Raw genomic sequence first — 23,640 nt, 5'->3', positions numbered from 1 at the left:
CTCAGATGCTTCCAGAAGGTTGAGGGGTAGCGTCCACAGAGCCCTGGACAGGGCCCAGCAGGGTAAGGTGGGACAGGACTGAGCCTAGACTCCGCTCAAGGCCCATTTAAAACATGCAGACTTGTACAGGCAGTTTCTGCACAAGTCTCAGCAGAAATAACCGAGGGTCCTCCCTAGACTGAGCTCAGCCCCATTAGGACCAACCTGGGCCCCACTATCGGACCCTGCGAACAGGAACCAGCACCAATTTTCTTCAACAGTGCAGGCTGAGGAATGTCAGTAGACTCCCCCAACTTACTCTGGAAGAGGGCACTGTAGGACCCCCCTTGGACTGGATGCTTCCGTATTAGTATCTTCCCACAGACTCCTGCCTTCTAGTCTGAGACTGCAAGAGCATTAGCACAGACAAGCATCTGGTGCTGAAGGAAAGCAGGAACAGCTACCTAAAATACGGGGTGAAGCAGGCGCTGTGCCCCAGGCTGTGGCTGCTGGGACCAGCCCTTCAGAAACAGGGCAGCAGTGCAGTGGTGCCCAGGAGCAGCTCTGGAGGAAGCACCCCAGCCTGGCCAGCCCCCAGCCCCACCCCATGGGCAGTGGGTGGCTTAGGTGAGACAGTGAGCACCTGGGGCCTAGCAGCTTCAAGGACAGACTTAACTCGGATCACCGACTTTACTACGTGATGAAGCATTCCCTAACGTGCTCTGCGGGATTGTAAGGGCCAAATGTTAAACATCTGACAAGCATTAGGGGATTCCAGGAGAAACAGGCTTCTCCACTGAGTGACTCCCCAGCCTTAACAGGTCTCTGCCTGACAGGTCTTGGGGTGCAACAATTCCCAAACATCCATTCCCACCTTTATTGGCAGAGCCCCTTGCAGACTCCGTCCAGGGGTGGGATGCTCTAAGGCCCAGCCTCAGGGCAGAGGCTCCCCACTGGGCGCCATGGAGCAGCCCACCATGCCTGCAGGCCTGCTTGGTGGCTCAGATGCAGCAAGATCGGTTCCAGCGGGGCTTGTATCTACTAGTACATGCTCAGTGTTAGGTCTGTAAGGGCTGGCATGGAGACTACAGACCTGGGAAGAAGCTGTCCTTCACCCTGCTACTGAGTGAGCTGACCCAGGAAGCAGCAGTTAAGGCACCTGGGAGCTCACCGACCCCCACTCAGTAGCCTCTAGAAACCCACACAGCCTGCCCACTGGGTCTTCACAGCATTCTCCAGTCCAAGCCAGTGGCTCAGCAGCTATGACACCACTTCATGGGCAGTGCGGTGGCCAGTGCCTCCCCCAACCTTCCTGCTCTCAAAAGCTCCTGAGTGACCATGAAGACCAGTGCCGAGCATGAAACTTTCCAGGCTGTGAGGGGGCACTGGTCCTTCAAGGCTGGCTCCCAGCATGTGGCGGGTGAGCTGAGTCTGTTTTGTCACATAAGCAACAGGAGAGAGGGCTGGCCATGCAGACCCAGGGAACACTGCCATCACCCTCCACCTCCACAGCCGGCACGCCCGGCCACAGGTGCACAGGGGCAGCCACCTCTCCAGGTGAGCACCACACAGCACCAGCACCAGCCAGTGAGCCACCTGTGCTATCCTGGGAGTTGAAGAGAACTTTCCCCCTTACTTTTTAACATCATTACATGGGGCGGAGGTGGGTTGGGCTATGAGGAAAATCTGGGAGCTTCCTTCTGAGTGCCACCAGGCCGAGGGAGGGCTCTGCATTATTGCTGTCCAGCTGGACACCGGCCCACCCCCGTATTTTAGGTAGCTGTTCCTGCTTTCCTATGTGTGGGCTAAATCTCTCAGATTTCCCTGTCCTTGCTGCATCCTGCACCCCAAGTCTGGGTCAAGCAAACTATCACCAGCTCTGAAATCTGAATGTCAGTAGACATTCAGTTAATAGCATCAGATCTCCTACCAATTCCATGCTCTGATCTGGCATGCTACCCAAATGGAGGGACTGCAGGGTGGGGCACCAGGAAACCTTGCTGAGACAAATGGATAAAAGAGAAAATGGTTTTAAGTGATTCCAAAGTTTTTAAAGCTCAAATTATGCCACTTCCCTCAAATTGTGACAAATTAACCCAAACAGGTGGCCACAGTGCAGCTCGAAGGGGACTGACCTGAGACACATCCCCATCAAAACCAGTTCCCGGCTGGGCTTGCGCTGCCATGACGTCAGGGTGTCGGCAGTCTTCTCTGGAAACCTACTGAGCTGGGAAGGAAGACCCTTGTGCTGGGCTCCCCCTTCAATCCTGGCAAAGGGTCAAGTCTGGAGCGGCACCCTGGGCCAGGCCCCGTGCCAGCTCCCGTCCCCGGAAGGCGGCTCACATGGGCCTCCCCTGAAAGGAGAGAGAGATTTGCAGGAGCTCCTGCCCAAGTTCTTGCTGCCTCCCACCGGGACCGAATTCGGCCGACAGCTCCCTGAAGGTGGCACACACACGGCGGGCCTCCACGTGTCTGCGGTGGATGGCATGCTTCCACTGGTGCCGTGCAGCTCCGGTGAGCACAAGCAGAGAGCGGCGGGGTACGGGGACGGCCACCTCCACCTCCTGGCACAGGACAGACCTACTAGGGGCCATCACACCTTCCAGAGCTTCCGGGAAGCCGGATGGGGCCAGGCAGAGCAGTAGGCTGCCGGGCGCCTCCCGGGACATGGACAGCACGGTGGGGGACAGGAGGTTGAGGCTCACTAGCCGCTCCCCCCACAGCCAGGTGTCGTCCAAGTGGGGATCAATGGCTGAGCCCCGTTCTGGGCAGTAGTCCAGGTTACACTGCTCCACGGGCCGGAAGTCCTCCAGGATGGGGTAGAGGCCCATTCTCCGCACTATCTCCCGGCTGAAGCTGGGGAGGCCTTGGAAGCCAGCCGTCTTGAGCTTTTGTTTCCGAAAGTTGACTTTGGGACCATAGTCCTAAAGTATGAGGACAAAAAGGAAGCAGAGAAATGTCTGAGTTTACAGAAATGTTATCACACACTAGGTCTAAAGAATTCAATCACAGTGACCAAGAAAAGAAAACTTTCTGACTTCAGGGGTCTGACATTCCAGTAGGAAGAGGCAACACCACAAAGATACACATGAACTGGAAACATCAGATGGCTGTAAGTGCTAAGGGAAATAATAATGCAAGGAAGGGGATACCAAGTGTTAGGGATGTCTTAGCCCAGATACCCGGGAAAGCAGAGCTAGAGACAAAAGGCCCCTGTGCAGGTAGTGCATCCAGGATGTGATACCGAGAAGCTGAGATCTGGGACGAATGAGCAGCAAGGGAGGGATGGCTAATGAAGGCAGCATTATTACGGTGGGAACACCAGGGTTCAGAACCACAAGGAAGAACAATTATCACGTGACATGGCAGTTCTACCTGGTGCATACCTCAGAGAAATGAAAACAGGTCCACACAGAACCTAGCACATGAATGTTCACAGCAGCACTATTCACAATGGCCAAAGAGTAGAAACAACCCAAGTGTTTACCAGCAGATGAATGGACAAACTAATGGGAGTATATCCATACAATGGAAGTTTAGTCATAAAAAGCAGTAAAGCACGGGTATATGCTGCAAAATGATGAACCCTAAAAACATTAAGCTAAGTGAAGACACCAGACACTAAAGGTCACATATTGTATAATCCCATTTACTAGTACATGAAATGTCCAGAATAGCCAAACCCACAGAGACAGAAAAAATAGATTAGTGGTTGCCAGGGGACAGGGGAATAGGGAGGGACTGCTAATGAGTATGGGTTTCCTTTGGGGAGATAAAAATATTCCAGAACTAGATAGTGGTAATGGTTACACTACCTTGCCATTGTGACTATACTAAAAACAGATCCACTGAATTATACATTTTAGTTTTTATGTATTTTTATTGATTTCAGAGAGGAAAGGAGAGGGAGGGAGGGGGAGGAAGGGGGGGGGGAGAGAGAGAAAGAGAGAGAGAGAGAGAGAGAAAGAGAAAGAAACATCAATGATGAGAGAGAATCATTGATGATCAGCTGCCTCCTGCACACCCCCAACGGGACTGAGCCCACAACCCAGCCATATGCCCTTGACCAGAATTGAACTCAGTACCCTTCAGTCCACAGGCCGATGCTCTATTCACTGATCCAAACTGGCGAGAGCTGAATTGTACATTTTAAATGGGTGAATTTTATGGTATGTGGCTTCTATCTAAAAGAAAATAAAAATAAAATAGGAACGGTCTAGAATATGCCTCAGATTTTTGCTTGAGGTGTGAAAGAGGGGAGCATTTATTTGCCGACTCCTGCCCTCTCTGGTCGCCCTCCAGTGGAGGGTGGCTCCATCTGGGGGAACTCCTCCTTCCAGGTTGGGCATGTCTCAGAGTGCCTGGGTGAGCGGCTCCTGTAGGGCATCGCCAGGAGCAGCAGGCAGAGAGCCTGACATGGGAGTGCAGCGGGCAGGGCACAAGGAGATGGAGCCTTTGAGGAAGCTGGAGCGACTGCTATGCCTGACACCCCAGAGCAGCAGTGAAAACAAAGGGGCGGACTAACAGCACATTCAGAGCATTGTAAGGACTTCTGTTTAAGATGGGAGGCCCAGAGGGTTTGTAACAAAGTGGTGGCAGGATCTGATGAGGTGTTACTGGAGTTACTTTCCTCTCTATTGAAAACTGACTGAAGAGGGGTCAGGGCTGCCCCAGGAACTCTCTGAAGAAATCCTGGGAAGGGAAGGGGGGCTGGGATGCCTGTGTTGGCAGTGGTGGGGAGGGTGTTCTCAGATTCAGAGAGGTTTTGAAGGAAGAATGAACTGACAGGAATTAATGAGAAAAAGAGAAACCTGGAGAGATCCACGATTCCAGCCTGCACAGGTGGAAGATGGAATGTGCCATGATGGGGACACCGCAGGGGGCCGTGTATGGGCAAACAGCCAAAGCTCAGTTTAGGGTGTGACAAACAGAAGCCTGGGCTGGAGATATGAACATGGGAGTCCACAATACAGCGACGGTGTGTAGGGCCATGACTCACTAAGATCAGCAAGGGGATGTCTGGAGCAGGAAGAAAAGAGGCCCAAGGACTGAGCCCTGAGAACCAGTTGCTGGGTTCAGAGCATGGAGGTGAGGGATGGAAGCAGTTTTTGAGTGGGTGAAGCAGGAATGGGAGGAGAGTCAAAAACAGTGAGAACAACTCTTGAGGAATTCTGTTGCAGAGAAATGGAGCTTACTGGGAGCTGGGGGAAAAGATCCAGTTGAGGCAATGCTGAGCAAGGTCTTCTGAGAGGAAGGGACCAGTACACAGCTGGAGGGGACCTTGGAGAAGCCCTGGGCACAGGTGAGAAGAGAACCGCACCCACGCATGGCAGGCGGGTGTGCAGATATGTGTTTTCTTGGAGAGAAAGGTCATCAATGGAAGGGATAAGAGGTTTGGGAGAACAGCAGCAAAGTGATGACCTGGGGAGGTAGGTATGACTGTGGGAGCAGGAAGGCCCAGAGCCGGGAGACCTGACAGCAGGCTGCACATGGGTGCGAGGGAGAGGGAAGCTGGGCTGTAGATGAGCAGAAAGAGTATGATGAAGCAAACACAAAAAGTCGAGGGGTGCCCAAGGAAGTAACTATAACTGGCTGTAGTACAGAGTAAGGAGAGATGATGGGAGGGGAAAAGTGAAAAGGTGGCCGGACGCCTGGCCGGTGTGGTTCCGTGGTTGAACATCAACCTGTGAACCAGGAGATCATGGTTCAATTCCTGGTCAGGGCACATGCCCAGGTTGGGGGCTCGATCCCCAGCAGAGGGCGTGCAGAAGGCAGTCAATCGATGATTCTCTCGTCATTGATGTTTCTCTCTCTCTCCCCCTCTCCCTTCCTCCCTGAAATCAATAAAAATATATTTAAAAAACCAAAACAAACAGGTGGCCGGATGGATGGTTCACAGGTTCTGGTGGGGGCAAGGATTACTGGAGATGAGGAATAGAAGGAGTGACCTAGACAGAGAGGAGTGGGACTGAGGAAGAGGGGGCTGAGATCCCGGACAAAGAGGAGGTCTGGGACCTGGAGGCCCGAAAATACATGAAACTAGCGGGAAGAGAACTTAGAGACAGGAAAGCATCTGGCATCTTTCAAGGAGCCCTCCCTGACAGTCACCAGCACTAGGCCAGCTGGCTGAGAGCAGAAAGAGCTGGGGGTCCATCTTCCTTACAGTCCTGGCTCACGGCATTCTCCTGGGAAGGTGGGCAGGCCACGTAAGCTGGGCATATACCTGGTATGGCTTACGAGGAGGGCACTGAGCAGGAGGTGAGCCAAAGGGCCCAGCAAAGTGACTGTCCTCTCTGACAGGCCGACCCTCCTCCCTAGCTCTGGGCCAACCTACCTGCTTCCTCCGTCCAGACTGTGAGAGTTTCCAAGGCTCACGGTCCATCAGCTGCACCATCTCAGCTTCTTCTTCTCGGGTCACGAAGTCCTCTATCAGTGTCACGCCAGGGAAGGGGAAGGCCCAGCCTTCAAAGTCAGACTCCTCAGCCCCCACAGCCCAGCCAGTGTCCGAATAGTAAATGAAACGATGTGTTTTCTATAAAAGAAAGACAGGGTCTTGGAGCCACTGGAGCGTGCCCTCCCGGAGGGCCTCTTGGGAGCATCTCCTGCCCAATGATTCATCCTCCCCTGAAGCCACTTTGGAAGGCAGCTAAAGTCTAGAGGGAGGCCAAACCCCTGCTTGGGGTTGCCCCCTGGGAAAGACCCTCTCACTTTCCTCATCCATAAAAGGAAAGAGAATCTGCATAACCATTTTGTTGTTGTTGTTGTTCTCCATTTTATAGATGAGGTGACCAAGGTTCAGCAAAGCTAAGGAACTAGCCAGAGGCTGGGGATCAGCCTGCGAGTCCAGTTTCTGGCTCATTGTAGGGTATCTTCTGTCCTCAGCCTTGTGAGAATTAAAGGAGAAGATGGTGTGATAAGATCCAGCCCAGACCAGAAGTTTGAGAAATATGCTATCCCTAAAGCTGGGGTCCTGGGGCTGTCCAGGGGTGAGCAGCACATGCTGGAAGTCCAGAGGGGAGAAGCCCTCTACAGTCCAGGTGGGGATGTCTTTGGGCTCTGCCCTCTTTTGTGGCAGCCAGAGGCACTGCCTGAATTTCCCTTTAAAAAAGAATAGAACTTGCCAGCCATCGAGAGGACAGCTGGGCTGACAATCTCCTGCTGTAGTGCCTCCGGGACCTGCCTCGGTTTTTGAGCGGAGGCCATCTTCATCCCGTGCAGCTTCCAGCCAGTGACCCAGCACGGACCTGGCCATTTCTGCCCAACATGGGCTTCCTCTAATGGGCAGTCTTTGCTCTGGAGCTCCCGACTGGGTTGACTGTGCCGCGCCAGCACAGCCAAGGGTTCGGCGAGCCTGAGGGAGGGCCGGCAAAGGATGAAGAAAAGACAGACAAGGAGAGTAAGCTGGGTCTAGGTGGATCTTCTGTGCCTGGCTGAGGCCACAGAACAGATCCAGACTGCAAGCTGATGCTTTATTTTATAGTCAGAGGTAAACAAGGTAGTGGTCACCATAGTTACAATGTTCTTATGAGTTTCACCTTGTTTTGCCAGCATTTGCTGCACCTTCCACAGCCCATTAGCTACCCAGGTAGGATCTAGGGAGTGTCATAAGGTCAAGCTTAATTATGCTAAGAGGGATGTGCCCTCTCAGCTGGGACTTGTTTGCGGCTTTGCCAGCAGGTCAGTCCGAGGCTTAATCCTATAACCGATCCCTACAGTTGACCATGATTTTATCAGATCTACATGGCAGTCTGAGGTCCTCCCTAACCAATCAATTCTGCCTCCTCCCCCTTTATGTTCCATAGGCATTGCTACCACCCCATCTTGAACCACCATGTCCTCTGTCTCTGGCGCCTCATATGGGACATGTTAAAAGTGGGAGTCATCCTAGACATCTTGCTCATCCCCCAGCAATCATGTCCCGGACATAGTTCAGACCTTTGGTGCTTTCGAAAAAAAAGTTTTGTGGTAATATATAAATAACATAAAATTTACCATCTTTAATAATTTTTTCAGTGTACAGTTCAGTGTGTTAAGTACATTCACTCTGTTGTGCAATCTCCAGAACTTTTTCACCTTGCAAAACTAAAATCACGTACCCATTAAACAACTCCCCCTTTTCCTTTTCCCAGCCCCTGGTTACCACCATTTTACTTTCTGTCCATGATTTTGACTACTCTAACTAATGTAAGTGGAATCACACAGCATTTGTCCTTTTGTGACTGGCTTATTTCACTCAGCATAATGTTTTCAAGGTTCATCCATGTTGTAACATATATCAGACTTTCCTTCCTTTTTAAAGCTGAATAACCTTCTATTGTATGTGTGTATTCCTTTTTGTTTATCCATTTATCCAGCAACGACACAGGTTGCTTCCACCACGGGCGTGCAAATATTTCTTCGATACCCTGCTTTCAACTCTTGTGGGTATATCCCCAGAATTGTTGGGTCATATAGTAATTCAACTTTTAATTTTCTGAGAAACCTTCATACTGTTTTCTACAGGATCTTCCACACTTTTACCAGGGACACTGCAGTTTCTTCACTGGCTTCCCAGCCTCAATACCTTCCTATTAGGTCCCAGTGAGAGAAATTAGCTTGAAATGCAGGCAGACAGGGCAGGGGTCCAATGGAAAAAAAAGGCAGGTGGAACATAGGCAGGGGCAGGCTCGGCAGTTTGAGCAAGCCTAACCACAGGAACCAGCCATGCTGAAGTAACAGAATGTTTTTGGACACAGAGCGGAAGCATGGGAAACCAAGGGAGGGCCTGCAGCAACAAGGTGTTCTAACGCACAGAAACAGGGAAAGTTCAGGTCCATTGCTGGGCAAGAACAATGAGGGAATCAATCAGGTGAGGACATGGGTAGTGACAGAGCAGGCTTGTAGCAAATATATACCCCTGGACTACAAGGCTTTGGGGGCAGCCCATTATTGTGTCCCCCCCCCCCCGCCCCCACCAACCCCTCCGTGCAGGGAGTCTGAATCTGCTTGTAATAAATTTTCCACACTTTAGCTTAAATCTTCTGGTCCCCAGAGCTCATTCTTCTGTGTAGGGAGACACGACCCCAGAAAAAAACCTCAGTTCACCGTTCTGGTTATCACCAGGATTGTTCTACAATTCACATGTCATTTCCTTTAAAACCCTTCAGGGGCTCTCCAAGGCCCCCAGGACAAGTCCTGCCTGGCCAGTGGCCACACACAGGGCCCTCTGGGGTCAGGCCCCTCGGACCTCATCTTCCTCACCTGAAGCATCACCCATCTTCCAAGCACACGCCTCTACCCCAGGCCTATATCCAAGCAGTTTCCCCGGGTGGAACGCCCTATCAACCAACTAAAATACTTCCAGGCCCAGTTCAAAAGCTGAGTCGTTTTTCGTTAATTAACTGGAATTAATTTCCTCCTTGCTCATTTCCATCCAAGGCCTTATGGGCACTTTTGCCCTGGTTTTCGGCAACCTCTACTCTTTCCATATCGTTTCCCCGCGGGCCAGAGAAACTCCCAGGCCCCGACGAGAGGGGTGGGGGTGGGGTGGGGGTTGTTAAGTGGGGGTTTGCTGTCAGACTCCCGCCAGGTCCGAGGTGAGCTGTGGTGGGACTGCACCCACGTCCCAATCCCTTCCCCACTCCTCAAAGCCTGCATCTCCTCACCCCCACCACATCCCACTGCGAGGACCCCTAACAAGGTTTGGTCCGGGACGGCCAGTCGGGGCCTCAGTTTCCCCATATGAAGAATAAAGTAAAGTTGTAGGCGCCTCCTCTCCCAGCCTTTACCTGTGGGGAGTGCTGCCAGGGTGGGTCACCTCCCCGCTGCCGCTCGCAGATTAGACAGGTCCGGATGCCCTTACAGCCGCATTCCCGAAGTACTTCGGGGGCCGCCACCACCGCAGCCGCCATCGCTGCGTCCCGACGGCCAGGGCGCAGGCGCGGGGTTGCAGGGACCGCTGGGACTTGTAGTCCGTACGCGGGGCACGAGGCCCGCGGAGCCGCTTCCTTCCGGTCATCTCCGGTGCGGGGCTCGCGCGGCGCCACCTCCTGGGCTCCGCCAGCTGCGGGCGCCAGCAGCCGACTCCGGAGTCGCGGGCTCCGCCGAACGTAGACGCCGCCAATACTGCCAGCGCCGGCCGCGCCTCCTCGCCATGGGCCCCCTCTCCCCGCAGCTGCTGATGGAGCGGGGGCGACCCAAGAGCGGCCGACTGGGGAGGATCCGGAGCCTGGAGTAAGAGGCGGGCCGGGACGACGGGGGGTTCGGAAGCGAGGCCCGGACCCTTACCGGGCCCCGTTATCACCATGTCGGTTGGGCGGAATCTCTAATCACTCGGGCCAGATGCCATCCTCTCGTCAGGAGATGGGCCGGTGGGCCTCCCTCCTCCTTCAGGGGAAGAGGGCCCGGGCTGCTGAGAACCGTCGTGCAGAAAGAGAATTGAGAACCTGTTGAGAGAATTACAGAGGGCCTGGGGAACAGAGAGGAGTCCCCTTCAGAGGCTCAGGAAAAGCATCCTGGAGGGGGCCAGCTGCCCCGAGTTTTAAAGTAGTTACAAGATTTTTAAAAATAGGTTGTTGGAGAGAGTCTGTGTGTACACGACAAATGCCAGGTGACAAAGCCTTCAGAGGCCGCCATAGGTGCGGGGCTGGAGGCTGCCTGCCCTGAGCACACTCTGTCTGCTCTCCACCCAGCCTGTCAGGACTGGAGCTGCTCTCAGAGCACTTGGACCCCAAGCTCCTGAGCCGTCTGAAGCAGCTGCAGGAGCTGGACCTCTCCAACAACCAGCTGGAGATGCTGCCGGACAACCTGGGCCTGTCCCACCTGCGCATCCTCCGCTGCTGCAACAACCAGCTGGGGGATGTCACTGCCTTGTGCCAGTTCCCGCAGCTTGAGGAGCTCAGCCTGGAGGGCAACCCCTTCCTGACAGTAAGTGGGTTCGCCCAGAGGCCCCAAGCCTGGGGCCAGCACTCTGTTGGGCTTGGGCTCAGCAGCCCTCAAGCCATTCTTCCCTGATTCCCCAGGTCAACGACAACCTGAAAGTCTCCTTTCTCCTGCCCAAGCTGCGTAAGGTCAATGGCAAAGATGCTTCCTCCACTTCCTCTCAGGTGGAGAACCTGAACCGGGAGCTGACCAGCAGAGTAAGGGGACTGAGAGGTGTCTCCGGGGCTGGGGAACGGTTGGCAGCCTTGAGGATCGAGCGACAGGCTTGGACGTTTGTAGGGCACTGAGGGAGGTTACAGGGGCTCTCGTCCCTGACGCCCAGTGGCCCTTCGTCCCTAGCCTGACATGCTCTGAGCCTGGTTGTGGTGCTTGGCCTCTTGTCCTTGGGTGGTGTCTTGCCCTCCAGGTGGGCAGGGCCCGGGGGGGGGGAGGAGCGGGGGAGGCTGAGAGATTTTCCCAGTAACTTTCCCCTGGACAGACCACTTTCTCCCTCTGGGGCTGTGTGTGTTGCTTGGATTTGTGTAACATGTAGCTAAGAAGGCTGTGGTTTAGGGAGGCTTCCAGGAGGCGGTGAGGTTGAAATACCTGTGGCCCTGAGATTGGGGGTAGAGGGGCCATGGAGGGTCCAGGGATGAGCTGGGCCTGGATGTGGTCCCTCTTGTACCAGGTCACAGCTCACTGGGAGAAGTTCATGGCCTCACTGAGCCCTGAGGAGGAGGCTGAGAAGGCCCAGGCGGACTTCGTGAGGTCTGCTGTCAGGGATGTGCGCTACGGGCCCGAGTCCCTCAGCGAGTTCACGCGGTGGCGGGTATGTCCTCACCCCATTGTACAGTCTGTTCTCCCAGCTCCTTGCTGGCTCCCATGTCCTGAGCTGCCCTGGAGGCCTCTGACCATGAGGCACTGTGGGCAGTGGGGCAGGTCAGGAAAGGCACCATTCTTGGCTAGAAAGGCCCTTTCCCAACTCAGGAGGCCCAAGCTCCCTCTGACTGGGTGTCTGGGGAAGAGCTGAGGGGCTGTGCCCAGCTTCTTGATGCCCTGGCTCCACCAGGTGCGGATGATTTCTGAGGAGCTGGTGGCCTCTGGTGGGACGCAGGTCCATGAGGCAGACATCCCAGAGAAGTCCCCAAAAGCCACAGCTATCCAGGGGCCCAGGGTGAGTATGGTTCTTTGTGGCTCCCTGGGCTGTGAGGGCCTGCCGTGGCCCTTCCTTCCCAGGGAGGCTACGGGGAAGCAGGGGGTTCTGGAAATGAGCCCAGGAGAGCCTCCAATGCCCCAGCTAATTCCCTCTGACCCTGGGCCAGTCCTTACCTCCTGCACCATGGGAGGGTGCGGCCCCGCCTGTGATAGAAAGGAAAGACCTGGGTAGGTGGTCACCAGGCTCTCAGTCACCCTTCCCCCACACAGGCCAGGCCAGTGGCCTGCAAACGGCCAGATGATGTCCCACTCAACCGTTCTCCCTACAAGCGGGTGTGCACCTCCCCATTGGCCCAGGTGGAGGGCCGCCCCACGGGCTCTGATGGCAGCCAGGTAAGTTAGAGCAAGGTGGCAGAGTGTGTGTCTGGGAGCAAGGATTGGGGCAGCTATAACCCCCTTCTGCCCCCACAGCCTACCCTGAAGCTGGAGCCCCTGTACTTCCTGCAGTGCCACAGCAAGAACAACAGCCCCCAGGACCTGAACACCCAGCTCTGGGCCTGCGCCTTCGAGCCGGCCTGCGAGGAGGGTACATCCTTGGTGGGCAGGCAGGGCAAGGGCCACAGGGTACAAACAAAACAAGCTTTCTGGGTGGGGGTGTGAGAATGCCACCTGGAGTGGGGCTGCCTGGGCCATGGGGGGATTAGGACAGACAGAGAGCTTCAAAAATGTCAAGGCCAGGAGGGAACTGCAGGGGATAACTTTACAGATGTTTTTACTAGGCTGACCTGACCCCTCAAAACAGGGCATACAGGGGCCACATCCCAGTCTGTGGCGACGTGTGGCGGAGAAGCTGTGTGTGTGATAGACTGCCAGACGGGCATCGTTCTACACAAGTACAAGGTACCTGGCGAGGTGAGTGCCAGGGCCCTGCTTCTGCAGGGCAGCGGGCAGAGCCCTGGGAGCAGAAGTGCCACCTATTCATCGGGTGACTTTTTCTTTGATGCTGGGCCTGTTTCCCAGATTTGATCCTGCATGCATGTGCACACATGTATCTCTGCCCCTTGGTGACCGCTCCACTCCCCCATCCCCCAGGAGTTCTTCTCCGTGGCCTGGACAGCCCTGACGGTGGTCACACAGGCAGGCCACAAGAAGCGCTGGAACGTGCTGGCGGCTGCAGGCCTACGGGGCCAGGTCCGGCTGCTGCATGTGCGTGCTGGCTTCTGCTGTGGGGTCATCCGGGCCCATAAGAAGGCCATCGCCACCCTCTGCTTCAGTCCCACCCACGAGACCCACCTCTTCAGTAAGACCTTCTCCCCGTACCTCCAGGGCTCCCCCATCACCCCTGTCCTGCAGCCCAATGCCTCAGTGCTCCCTGTGGCTGGCAGTCTCATTCCAGGCTGCCAAGGTTGGCTCTAATCATGATAGAAACAATGTGGCTTTGTGGACAACTGACTGGGCTTCAGATCCTGGCTTTTCCCCCAACCTGTTCTGTGGCCTTGAAGCTTTCTGACAACCTGGGCCACTCTGTGACCTGGGGGATACTCCTGGGCTCAGTTGTGGTGAGCCCAATGAGGGTAATGTGTGAGCAGAGGCCTACAAAAGATGGCCGCCTGGTGTGGCCCTCGTTAGGTTAGAGTAAGACAGGGCTTGTAGGCCGTGGCCTGCCCTCCCTGCTTCAGAGGGGCAGGCCTTGGAACCACACTCTCAGCCTTGGATGCAGCCTGCAGGAGGAAGCTGGGCCTCCTCAGAGCCACCTCTCCCTATCCCCTCCTCAGCGGCCTCCTATGACAAGCGGATCATCCTCTGGGACATTGGGGTTCCCAATGAAGATTACACATTCCAGGCCAGGTGATGATTTGTGCAGAGCTGGTGTGAGGAGGGCTGGCTGCCTGGCTGGTGGACATCTGGATCAGTGGCCTGATGCTTTCCCTCTCACCCACCGGCAGCCAGCTGCTCACACTTGATACCACCTCCACCCCCCTGCGCCTCTGCCCCGTTGCCTCCTGCCCAGATGCCTATCTGCTGGCTGGCTGTGAGGGTGGCTGCTGCTGCTGGGACGTGCGACTGGACCAGCCTCAAAAGAGAAGGTGAGCTGGATGGGGATGCCTTGAAAGCCAAGCCTCAGAGCTGGGGCAGCTGCCAGTTCAGATGTCTGGCCGCAGGCACATCTGCCAGAGGTGATACCCAAACCATGCATGCTGCCCTGGGCAGCCACAGAGCCTGTCTTCACAGAGCTGGCCTGTCCCCACCTTCTGCTGGTTTTCCATGAGTAGCCACTTCACTTGAGTAAAGGTCTTTGTGACTCTTTCCTTCCCTGGTGTTTGGCAATGGGACTTGGGTTGGATTAGGTTAGTTCCCTTTCTGAGCTGGGATCACTTCACCTGCAACCTGAGTCCTCACTACCACCCATGTCCTGCCACTTACCAGCAATGTGACCTTCCTGCCTTAGCATAATTTGCTCGTCTGTAAAGTTGGGACAGTAACTTGCATCCTAGGGCTATTGGAGGACAAGGGAGATGGTGTCTGGACAGAGATGAGGCCCTAGAAAGAAGGTCCAGGTTGAGGCTTGTGGCTCATCCGTGCCAACTGGAAGGCCCAAGACAGTGCTCAGCATGGAGTCCCAGCCCTCTTGGGGCCCATAAGCCTAGTAGGAGATGCATTAAACAAAGGTGGCCAATTAAAATCCCACGAAGTATGATGTCAACTATGAAGGAAGGAGAATCAGGTGCTTTGAGGGGAATAGGAAGGCCAAGGGGACTCTGAAGAGGTGACCAGTGGCAGATGGGTAAGTTTTCAGACTCATCCTCTCCACATGAGCCCTATGACTCAGATGGGTAGAAGGAGGGAAGGCATACACAAGAGGAATAACATGTTCAAAGGGCCAGTTGTAGGGAGAGCTGGTTCATCAGGGAGGCCTGGTCACAGCTTGGAAAACCAGAGGAAATGGTGCGAGATAAGATGGTAAGGTTGCTTGGGCCAGGTTGTTTGTTGGCCATGGTAAGATTTTGAATTTCAGAATAGCCTGGGAAGAATTTTAGGATTAGGTGGCAGGAGTGAAGTGGTGGAAGCCTCAGTAGACTGTGGCAGTGTGGGTGGTGGCCCTGTGCCACATTTGGGAGTGAAGCCCTGGGCCGGCCTCCTCCCTCCTTCCCTGCCCATTCACATCTGCCTGGTCCCCAAGTCCTGTGGCATCTCTTCCTCACATCTTAGATAAGTCTCTTCCTCCTCATAGTTAGTACTTGGCTGCCTTTCTTGCTTCCAGGTGTCCTCTCCAGGAATCTGCATCTGCTGGGTGGCCTTTCCAAGCAATGTGACCCTACACACTCTCAGCTTAGAAACATTCAGCCACTCCCCATCCTCTGGGTCACAGCAAACCCCTCCCCAGTCTCTCCCTTCTCAGGCCCTCAGCTGGAAATGCCTTCCTCCTGCGCATCTCTCAGTCCCAGAGGCGCTGCCTCTCTCCAGAACCCTCCCTGGCCATACCACCCCCCATCCTGGAAGAACCAGGCCCTCATGTCACCTATGACTCAGTAGGGGCCCAATGAATGGTTCTCATTGAATGCATGAGAAATTATATATGCAAGGAATAGTTACCAGCATCTCCTATGGTCCCACAGGGTGTGTGAAGTGGAGTTCATCTTCTCTGAGGGCTCCCAGGCATCTGGCCAGAGAGTGGACGGGCTGGCGTTCGTGAATGAGGATGTCGTGGGTGAGAGCCCTGCTTGGGAGTCTGGCCTCCTGGGACCCAGCTAGGCCCTGATAAGGCCTTCATGGGTTGCTTCTCCCTGGGTTGGGGTTTAGGTCTGGGAACTTCTGAGGGGTCCCCACTGTGGAACAAGAAATGCCTGGAGAGGGCCCCTAGGCAGAGTTCTCCATTATTCCTCACAGCCTCCAAGGGGAATGGTGGCCTGGGCACCATCTGCCTGTGGAGCTGGAGCCAGACCTGGGTGAGCCGGGGCAGCCAGTCCACAGTGGCAGTGGTGGTCCTGGCTCGTCTGCAGTGGTCACCAACTGAGTTGGCCTACTTCTCACTCAGCACCTGTCCTGGTGAGCCCACTACACACTCCCCCCTGCTTCCCACCCCATGGAGCTCTGCCCCACCTTAGTTCCCATTTCTGTGTCCTGGCAGACGAGGGCATTGTGCTCTGTGGGGATGAGGAGGGCAGCGTGTGGATCTACGATGTCAGGCACATCCTGATGCAGCAGCCTCCACTGCCGGCAACCCCGCAGGCCCCCACACAGGTATGCAGCTTGCTCCTCTCCCTCCCTGCTGGGATGGCGCAGCATGCGGGGCTGGCATCTAGGAAGGACCCCAGCCCCTCTCTCTCTCCCTACCAGATCCTTAAGTGGCCCCAACCCCGGGCCCTCAGCCAGCCAGTGACCAGGACCATGGTGAACACAGTGGTGGCCAACCCCACCTTTACCTACCTCACCGCTCTGACAGACTCCAACATTGTAGCCATCTGGGAGAGATACTAGCTTCCAGCAGGAGCGCCTGCCTCTATTGCAAAGTACCAGACCAGAGATACAACTTAACTTATTTGACTTTTTGGGCTAAATGGGATGGGGATCTTTCTATGAATATTTTTATTAAACTCTCTACTGTATAAGAGAAGCCTGGGAGAGCTGTTTGTGGGCCCCTTCGGGTGTTGCTACTTTGAGTAAGACAGGTTGACCTGGCAGCTGGGGCTTTTACAGTAGAGACTTACGGAAGTACATGGGTTTGAGCAGTTTCCTTCTGCTCAAGACTGCCTTCCCTACAGCACCCCAGGTTCCCAAGCGGTTCAGAACGCATTTGTTCCTGCCACCCTCTCAGACAGAAATACACATCTCTGGGCCAGTCCACACTGCAGTGTGGCCCGAGCAGCCTTGAGACAGGTCATCTACCTCCACTGAGCCTGACAATCTATTTGCTGTTAAGTTACCTCTTCTTCAGCTCACACCGGGTCTTCTCCTACCACACTTTATTAGGAAGATGAAACAGAATCTATGTACAGGACACAGCGGTGTCAGGGGCGAGGGGATCTCTGGGCTATTTCCAAGGAGGCCACAGTTGGGAGAAGCAGCTCTCTTCCACTTAGTGCCTGGAAAAGGGCCCGGTGCAGGGTAGGAACTGGCCAAGCAAGACTGCTTCCAGTCCACTATTCAATTCCTTCTTGCTTGTCTTTGATGGCCACCTGAGGGAAAGGAAAGGCAGTGCACTTAGCTGGAATGGCGGGGTCAGGGTGTTGGAAACTCAGCCCTAGCATCCCTAACCAAGGTCTGCCAGGAAACTGCTTCCATGGCTCCAGAGTGAGTGCAGCACGAACTGGAAAAAAAAGGCAGTAAACCAGGCCCTGAACAGCTCCAGGGAGCTGGGCAGCCAGTAACCCTAGGGACTCTCTGAGCCTGCCCCACCAGCCCCACCACTTCTCTGCAGCACACATCCTGCTGCCTAGGATGGGAGTCGGGTGGATCTGAGATGCTTTCTGGGATGTAAGCTGAAAGCTGACACACTGGATCTTTCCCTAAATTGTCTAGACTTTGAAATTCCCTGCCTGAACACGTGTGACCCCATCTTAGGATGAGCTGCTCTCTAGATAGACAAATACCCTGGACACAGACAGGCCTTACCAACCACAGAGCAGCCAGCACCAGAGAACAGACTTGGAGGAGCAGCACTAAGGGACAGTAGGCCCCTTGCTTCCATAGAGACCAGAATGCAGACAGCAGGCCCCAGGCAGGCCTCAACTCCATAACCTCATCCACACTTCCTGGAGGCCATGGTGGAAGTCCCTGCTCTGTCATCACCTCCGCCCCTTCCCCCCAAATAAAAGGGGTCAATCCTAGGTGTGGGCATGAGAACCCACATTTCTGGTACATATAGGATGGCGTCCAGACCAACCCACCCCACTCCTGAACGGCTGGCTCCTCACCCGGAATCGCTCTTCCAGCAGGGAGAGTTCACTAATGAGGTCTGTGATGGCATTGGTGAAGGCCTCCTGGGGGCTGTAGTCTGGTGTGGTCTGCACACGGATGATGATCTTGTGCTCCAAGGGGTGGGGCACTTTGTAGCCAGCAAACAGCACCTGTGGGTCCTTCAACAGCTGTCTGAGAAACAGGGATGAACAGTGAGGAGGCTGAGCCTAGTGCCCTTGGAGCTCTGGCCCCTTGGAGCTTACCAGGCTTCTAGACAGGGGTCTTCTCAATGGGCTGAGGCCTGTGAGCAAATGCAGCTGGCAGCTGACACCAGGTGTTCCTTGCCCTTGACTTTGTTGTGTGTTTTTTCCCACCCAAAACAAGTAAAACAGATACTTTGGAGAAGATATACCATATGGAACTCCTCCCACACACACCCTCCCCCCCCCCATATCCATGAGGATCAAGAACCTTAGCTGGTATACAAGGTTTCCAATAACCTTTTCCCAGCTTAGGGGAAGTCAGACCCTGCAATGTGCCGAAAGAGACTTCCTCAGGCAGTAAAAATCCAGCCAATGTTCAGTAAACCAGAACACAAAAGCCCTATTCCCAGCTCAAAAAGCATCTGACAGCAAATAAAGGTGTAGGGAGAGAAGGCCCCAGACTCTGAGCAGTTAGGGAAATGGATGTCCTTTAGGCAACAGATTAGCAGCTGCTGTCCACCCCCCTGCGGTCTGTTCTGTGAGGTGGTGAAGTGAAGCGGTGTTTTTTGCTGGGCACGGGGTTTTCTCCAGAGCAGCTCAGCCAAGTGTGAGCACCTAGGGGGAGAGCCCTTGCATAGCTGAGGACAACTCATACAGCAGAGGAGCAGCAGGGCCCCACAGGAGCCTGGGTGCACCACTGGCTTGGTTCAGGGTGGGAGTCATCCAAAAGATGGGCAACGCTACCCTCTACTTACACCAGGAGACCAGGCAGGCTTCAACCCCGTCTCAAACACACAAACCTGGGGAAGGCCTCCTACACTGATGGCACTTTTCAGTGAAATGACAAGTCCCTGGGCCAGAACATCAATCACACTGTTAACCACCTTCTTGGCCAGGACTTCACTGGTGTAAACAAACACCCATCAACCAGTATCAGATGCCCACTAGGGGTACGGGATAACCACTGAACCCTCTCTTACCTCTTCCCCTTATTTTACTCAGTTGCAATCTCTGGATGCCAGTTACAATCTTATTTTACTCAGTTGCAATCTTAGGATGCCAGGTGTCACTGAGGTCATTGTGGGGCAGGGAGGGTGGGAGCTAACCTTGACTACTTCTCAGTGCTCATTAGCACAAAACCACAGGGAGGCCTCCTTTTCTGTGGCTTCCTGCATATTCACTTACTTTAGTCAGATAAATGAGCCAATGCAGAGAAATGTGGCTATGTGAACAGGTATCGGTCAGTGTCATTTTGAAGAAAAGGCACTGGAATGAGTAAACTAGCAGAGCAAGCAACCAGGACTCCATGCAGCTGAGAGAGACGAGAAAATCTTTTGGCCCTGGCAGTTGTGTGCAGTGGTTAGAGCATTGGCCCAGGCACTGAAGGGTCGAGGGTTGGATTCCCAGTCAAGGGCGCATACCTGAGATGCAGGTTCCATCCCCAGCCAGGTCTGGGCATGTGTGGAAGGCAACCAATCGATGTGTCTCTCTCCCTCTCTCTTACTCCCTCCCCCCACCCCCCCTTCCATTCTATTTAAAATCAATGAAAAAATATCCTCAGGTGAGGATTAACCAAAAAAAGAAAATAAAATTTTCTGGAACTTGTACTTTGCCTCAAAGAACACCATTAAACATAGGGGGGGAGACATAGCCCCTGAGAGCCCTTGACTTGGAACTTACGATTTAATAATGTTTCCTAGTGTGTGATCTTCTTTGTTGATGGTGAACAAACAGGCATTGGGTACTTTGGTGTCCTTGTTAATGGTGATCCTAGGAAGAAACAGAGGCAAGAGATGGGGGCAGAGCCCCTCCTCCCTGAGTCTAAGCCCCACCCTTTAAGGCAGATTCAGGTCCCACCTGCTCCTAGAAGCCTTTCTCAATCTCTTCATCCTATAACGACCTCTCTGGCTCAGTGTGTCTATACTCTGACCCAAGCTATGCCCTGATTTTGTAGGACCCTCGCCTGCTTTGGATCGTTCCTTCTTCCTAAAGCAGAGTTTCTTGGTCTCGGCACTACTGACATTTTAGGCCAGATAATTCTTTTTGGCAGAGGGGTGGCTGTACATTTTAGGATATTAGCAGTATTCCTGGCCTCTACCCACTAGATGCCGGTAGCACCCCTTTATGACAACCAAAAATGTTTGCAGACATTGCCAAACGTCTCCTGGGGGGCAAAATGGTCCCCAGATGAGAACCTTCTCTACAGGAAGAATGAAGTGGCTGGCAAGGGCTAGATCATAAAGCCCTGCATACCAGGCGAAGAGAGATTTGAAAAGCCAAAATCCTCTTAGCCTGGACTAAGCACTTTACATAAATTACTTCATTTACTCTCCCCCTAGATTTACTTACTGTGATTGAATACAGTAATAAGCCCAATTTCCAGAAGAGGAAAGTAGGCCTCAGGCCGATTAAGTTACTTGAGTCACTTGCCCAAAGACATACCACACAGTCCTTCAGTGGGGGGTGCAGGAGCCAAGCCCAAGCTCTCTGACCACTAGACTACGTTTCCCTTCGCCCCGCAAACAATGAGGAGTCTGAAGGTTTTACACGGGCGGATGGAGATTGGATATGAGTCTAAGAAACATCCCTCTGGATGCAGAAGGAGGATAACGGTGGCGGCCCAGGAGACGAGGGAGAAGGCTGCCAGAGCAGGCACTCCGGGTTCCAAAACAGACCCACCACTCCCCGGTGCCCGGAAGCTACTCACCTCTGAGTCTCAGGGTGCTCATCTGCACGGGGAGACTCGCCGCCTCGAAGGACTAGCTTACGTTTGGCAGACACAGGTGCGAAATGCTTTGTGAGCGGACGCCCAAGCAAAAGCTGCTTTCCAACCCCCGCCCCCCGCCCCCATCTCTCCCGCCGCTCCCCCGGAAGAGGAGGGCAGAGGAAGCCCCAGAATCTGCAGGAGCTGGCCACAGGCAGCTCAGGGTTCGAGCCCTCGCCCGACCCTCCCACGCCCCGGCTGGCCCCTTCTCCCTCCCCCCACTTACTTCTTCTCGCCTTCGAACAACAAGAACGACTCGAAGGCAGGAGGGGCGTTCATCCTAGCGTCGCAGCCGCCTCCAAAGTCTCCGCGGCCCCACCACAGCCTCCAGAGCACTTGAACGCAACCTCTTCCGGGTCAGCGGCTGCTACCTCTTCCGGAGTTGGCCGACGGTGCCAAGCCCGTGTGAAGACTGGCTCATTGCCCCTAGCGGAACGGAGGACCTTGCGCAGGCGCTAGAACTCAAGGGAGGGAGGCGTGGGTTCGCTTCGTCGCGCATTCGGAGAGCTGGGAGCTACTCTGCGTGTTGCGATGTCCTTGTCTAGGCTGAGGGGCAACCCTGAGTTCGACCTCTCTTTGCTCCCCACACCCCTTGATCCGTCTTTGGAAATGTGCCCTTGGAGTACACAGCAAGAGGCCCCTGGATGAATGGAGCTCTGGGTTATGGGTGGGTGTGGCCGGAGGGGGCGGAAGAAGCCTCAGGGGCTCCCGAGCGTCCATCCCTTGAACCTGACGGCTGTGTATGGATAAGCCCCCTGCCAGAGCTGCCTGGGCAGATTGCTACGAGACCCGTGGCTATGTTGTAACTGGTTTGCCAAGTGGCCTTGTGACCTAGTGAGCTTCTTGTTAGGGGTACAGTTGGTGAGGGCTGGGCAGGAGGCAGGTATGTATATAGGTGTGAGAGACTCTGGGAGGGATAAGTGCATCTGTCCCTGTTTTGATTGGTTGATATTCTGCAGACTACAGCTTAGTATAAAGGCCCTACCTGAGCTGTTTGAAGCAACAGGGACTGGAGTCTCGGGTTAGCTACTAGAGCCCTAACAGCTTCCCAGCTGTTTCTCTAGGTCTGGGCAGCAGCCAAGAAGTCGCAAAGGAAATCTGAGCTTCCACGGCCATTTTTTGTGAAGGGCCATTTCCTACTTGAGCCTCCAGCCCTGGGGTGAGTCCCCCACAAACACCTTGACTCTCCAGCTCAAGCTGGTGGGCACCTCTGTAACTGCTGAGGAATAGAAAGCAATTAAGGTCATGATGCCCTGAGGTTGTAATCCTCTCTTCTGAGTCATCCTGGCAAACTTTGGGCCAAGGATGCTACCTTTGCCAGGGTTGCAGAGGCCTGGATGTGTCATACTGGCTGCCCTTAACTGAGCTAGGGTGGGGAGGAGTGTCAGCCAGCAGGGGCTTCACCCTCCTTGCCCCTGTGGAAGTATGCCCTGTCTTGGGGAGTTCTGCTCACACTTGCCCTTTGATTCCCAAATCGACACGGGATCCTAGGCTCCAGAAGCTGTAAGCCCCCCGAGTCTTCAGAGGCTCGATTTTGGTGTGACCCAAGAGGAGGCCAAGTGACCATCCCCATCTTCTGATAAGATAGGCCTGCCAGGCACAATTGTGAAAGAGGCTGCTGGGACTAGGGGTGTTAAGAAACATTATCCAACCTCAGAAATAGGCGAAGGGGGCGTGTTCTGCCAGTGTCAGACTGCGGCATTGTTGAACAGGCCTGACCAAGGGTTATTTAATGTCTAGGGCACAGAACCTGTGAGGGCTTGCAGACCAAGTCAAGCCTGTCACCTGTTTTTATAAGTAAAGTTTAATTGGACTAAGCTAATCCCATTTGTTTACTCATTGTCTGTGGCCACTTTTGTGCTCTGAGAATAATTGTGACCAAAACTTGCACGCCTGGATCTTTTCAGAAAGTTGGCCAATCCCTAATCTTGGGGAATGGACTTGGGTTTGACTTTGGTATCATTCTATTAGAACCCAGACACTGAAGTTATTTATGAACTTGTACGTTTCTATCCCACAGAGAACATCACAATTTTATTCTAGCATTCTTTTCTCAGAATGCTTACTAATATGTACCTAGCTTCTCAAAATGCTCTATGAGCCAGCTTTGCCGAACACTCATTTCCTCGTGTAATAAATCTTTGATACATGTTCGTTCTGTATCTGTGTGAGTCATTTTTTAAATATACTTGAAAACTATACTTTGACAGGAATTTCCAAAAGGAAGTTGGTGAGAATTTGCCCAGATTTCCTACGGGACAGGCCCAGGGGATGGAAGATGCATGTTCTGTGTTTGCTGGACCCACTCAGGGCTTCCCAGGGTGCCTGCCCTGTGCCGACTGCCAGCTCCCTGGGCTGCAGGCCTTGCGACATCGGGGGGACCTGTCCCGGACCCCGGGGATATAACAGGCCTGGCGACCCTGATGGGGTGTGGTGTTGGTGTAGAATCCCTGGGCGGGGAAAGTGTGACCTCTGGCATTTCCCTGGGTCATAGGCAGACAAGCGTCTCTTCTGTCCCTCTCCTCTTTCTCAAGTGGCTTCAAAAAAGAACATGGTACTGTAGGCAGCTCTGCTCAGAGCTGAGAGGAGACCCTAGGGGTGGGGTACACACACGGTGGGGACAGTGCCAGGCATTTATTCATTTTATCTCCCCTTCTGGCTGAGGTGGCCATGTCCACACCAGGATCCACTAAAGGAGAGGGCGCTGGGTGTTGCCAGGAGCTGGCTGTATGTGTGCACTTA

General features: G+C 54.2%; 3 protein-coding genes across 3 annotated transcripts; 1 reads left to right on the top strand and 2 right to left on the bottom strand.

Annotated features, from left to right (window-relative positions):
* Positions 1-561: 561 nt before the first annotated feature.
* Positions 562-9,888, bottom strand: ALKBH4 (alkB homolog 4, lysine demethylase). Its single transcript, XM_079786566.1, has 3 exons — positions 9,747-9,888; positions 6,314-6,511; positions 562-2,903 (listed from the first exon to the last, which is right to left on the bottom strand). Exons 1-3 carry the CDS (start codon positions 9,867-9,869, stop codon positions 2,319-2,321), a joined length of 906 nt encoding a protein of 301 aa, XP_079642692.1. The 5' UTR covers positions 9,870-9,888; the 3' UTR covers positions 562-2,318.
* A 72-nt stretch (positions 9,889-9,960) lies between these two features.
* Positions 9,961-16,839, top strand: LRWD1 (leucine rich repeats and WD repeat domain containing 1). The gene is made up of 15 exons (XM_079786556.1): positions 9,961-10,191; positions 10,650-10,884; positions 10,980-11,096; positions 11,567-11,707; positions 11,948-12,052; positions 12,304-12,426; positions 12,505-12,619; positions 12,836-12,945; positions 13,126-13,333; positions 13,809-13,881; positions 13,980-14,120; positions 15,651-15,742; positions 15,922-16,080; positions 16,163-16,275; positions 16,372-16,839. Exons 1-15 carry the CDS (start codon positions 10,112-10,114, stop codon positions 16,510-16,512), a joined length of 1,953 nt encoding a protein of 650 aa, XP_079642682.1. The 5' UTR covers positions 9,961-10,111; the 3' UTR covers positions 16,513-16,839.
* A 183-nt stretch (positions 16,840-17,022) lies between these two features.
* POLR2J (RNA polymerase II subunit J) lies at positions 17,023-21,253 on the bottom strand. Its single transcript, XM_079786589.1, has 4 exons — positions 21,125-21,253; positions 19,815-19,904; positions 17,949-18,123; positions 17,023-17,210 (listed from the first exon to the last, which is right to left on the bottom strand). Exons 1-4 carry the CDS (start codon positions 21,175-21,177, stop codon positions 17,175-17,177), a joined length of 354 nt encoding a protein of 117 aa, XP_079642715.1. The 5' UTR covers positions 21,178-21,253; the 3' UTR covers positions 17,023-17,174.
* Positions 21,254-23,640: the final 2,387 nt, after the last annotated feature.

The sequence above is a fragment of the Cnephaeus nilssonii genome (assembly GCF_951640355.1).
Source record: "Cnephaeus nilssonii genome assembly, chromosome: 2".
In the NCBI taxonomy this organism is placed as follows: Eukaryota; Metazoa; Chordata; class Mammalia; order Chiroptera; family Vespertilionidae; genus Cnephaeus; species Cnephaeus nilssonii.
This window is presented reverse-complemented; position numbering and strand designations above follow the sequence as displayed.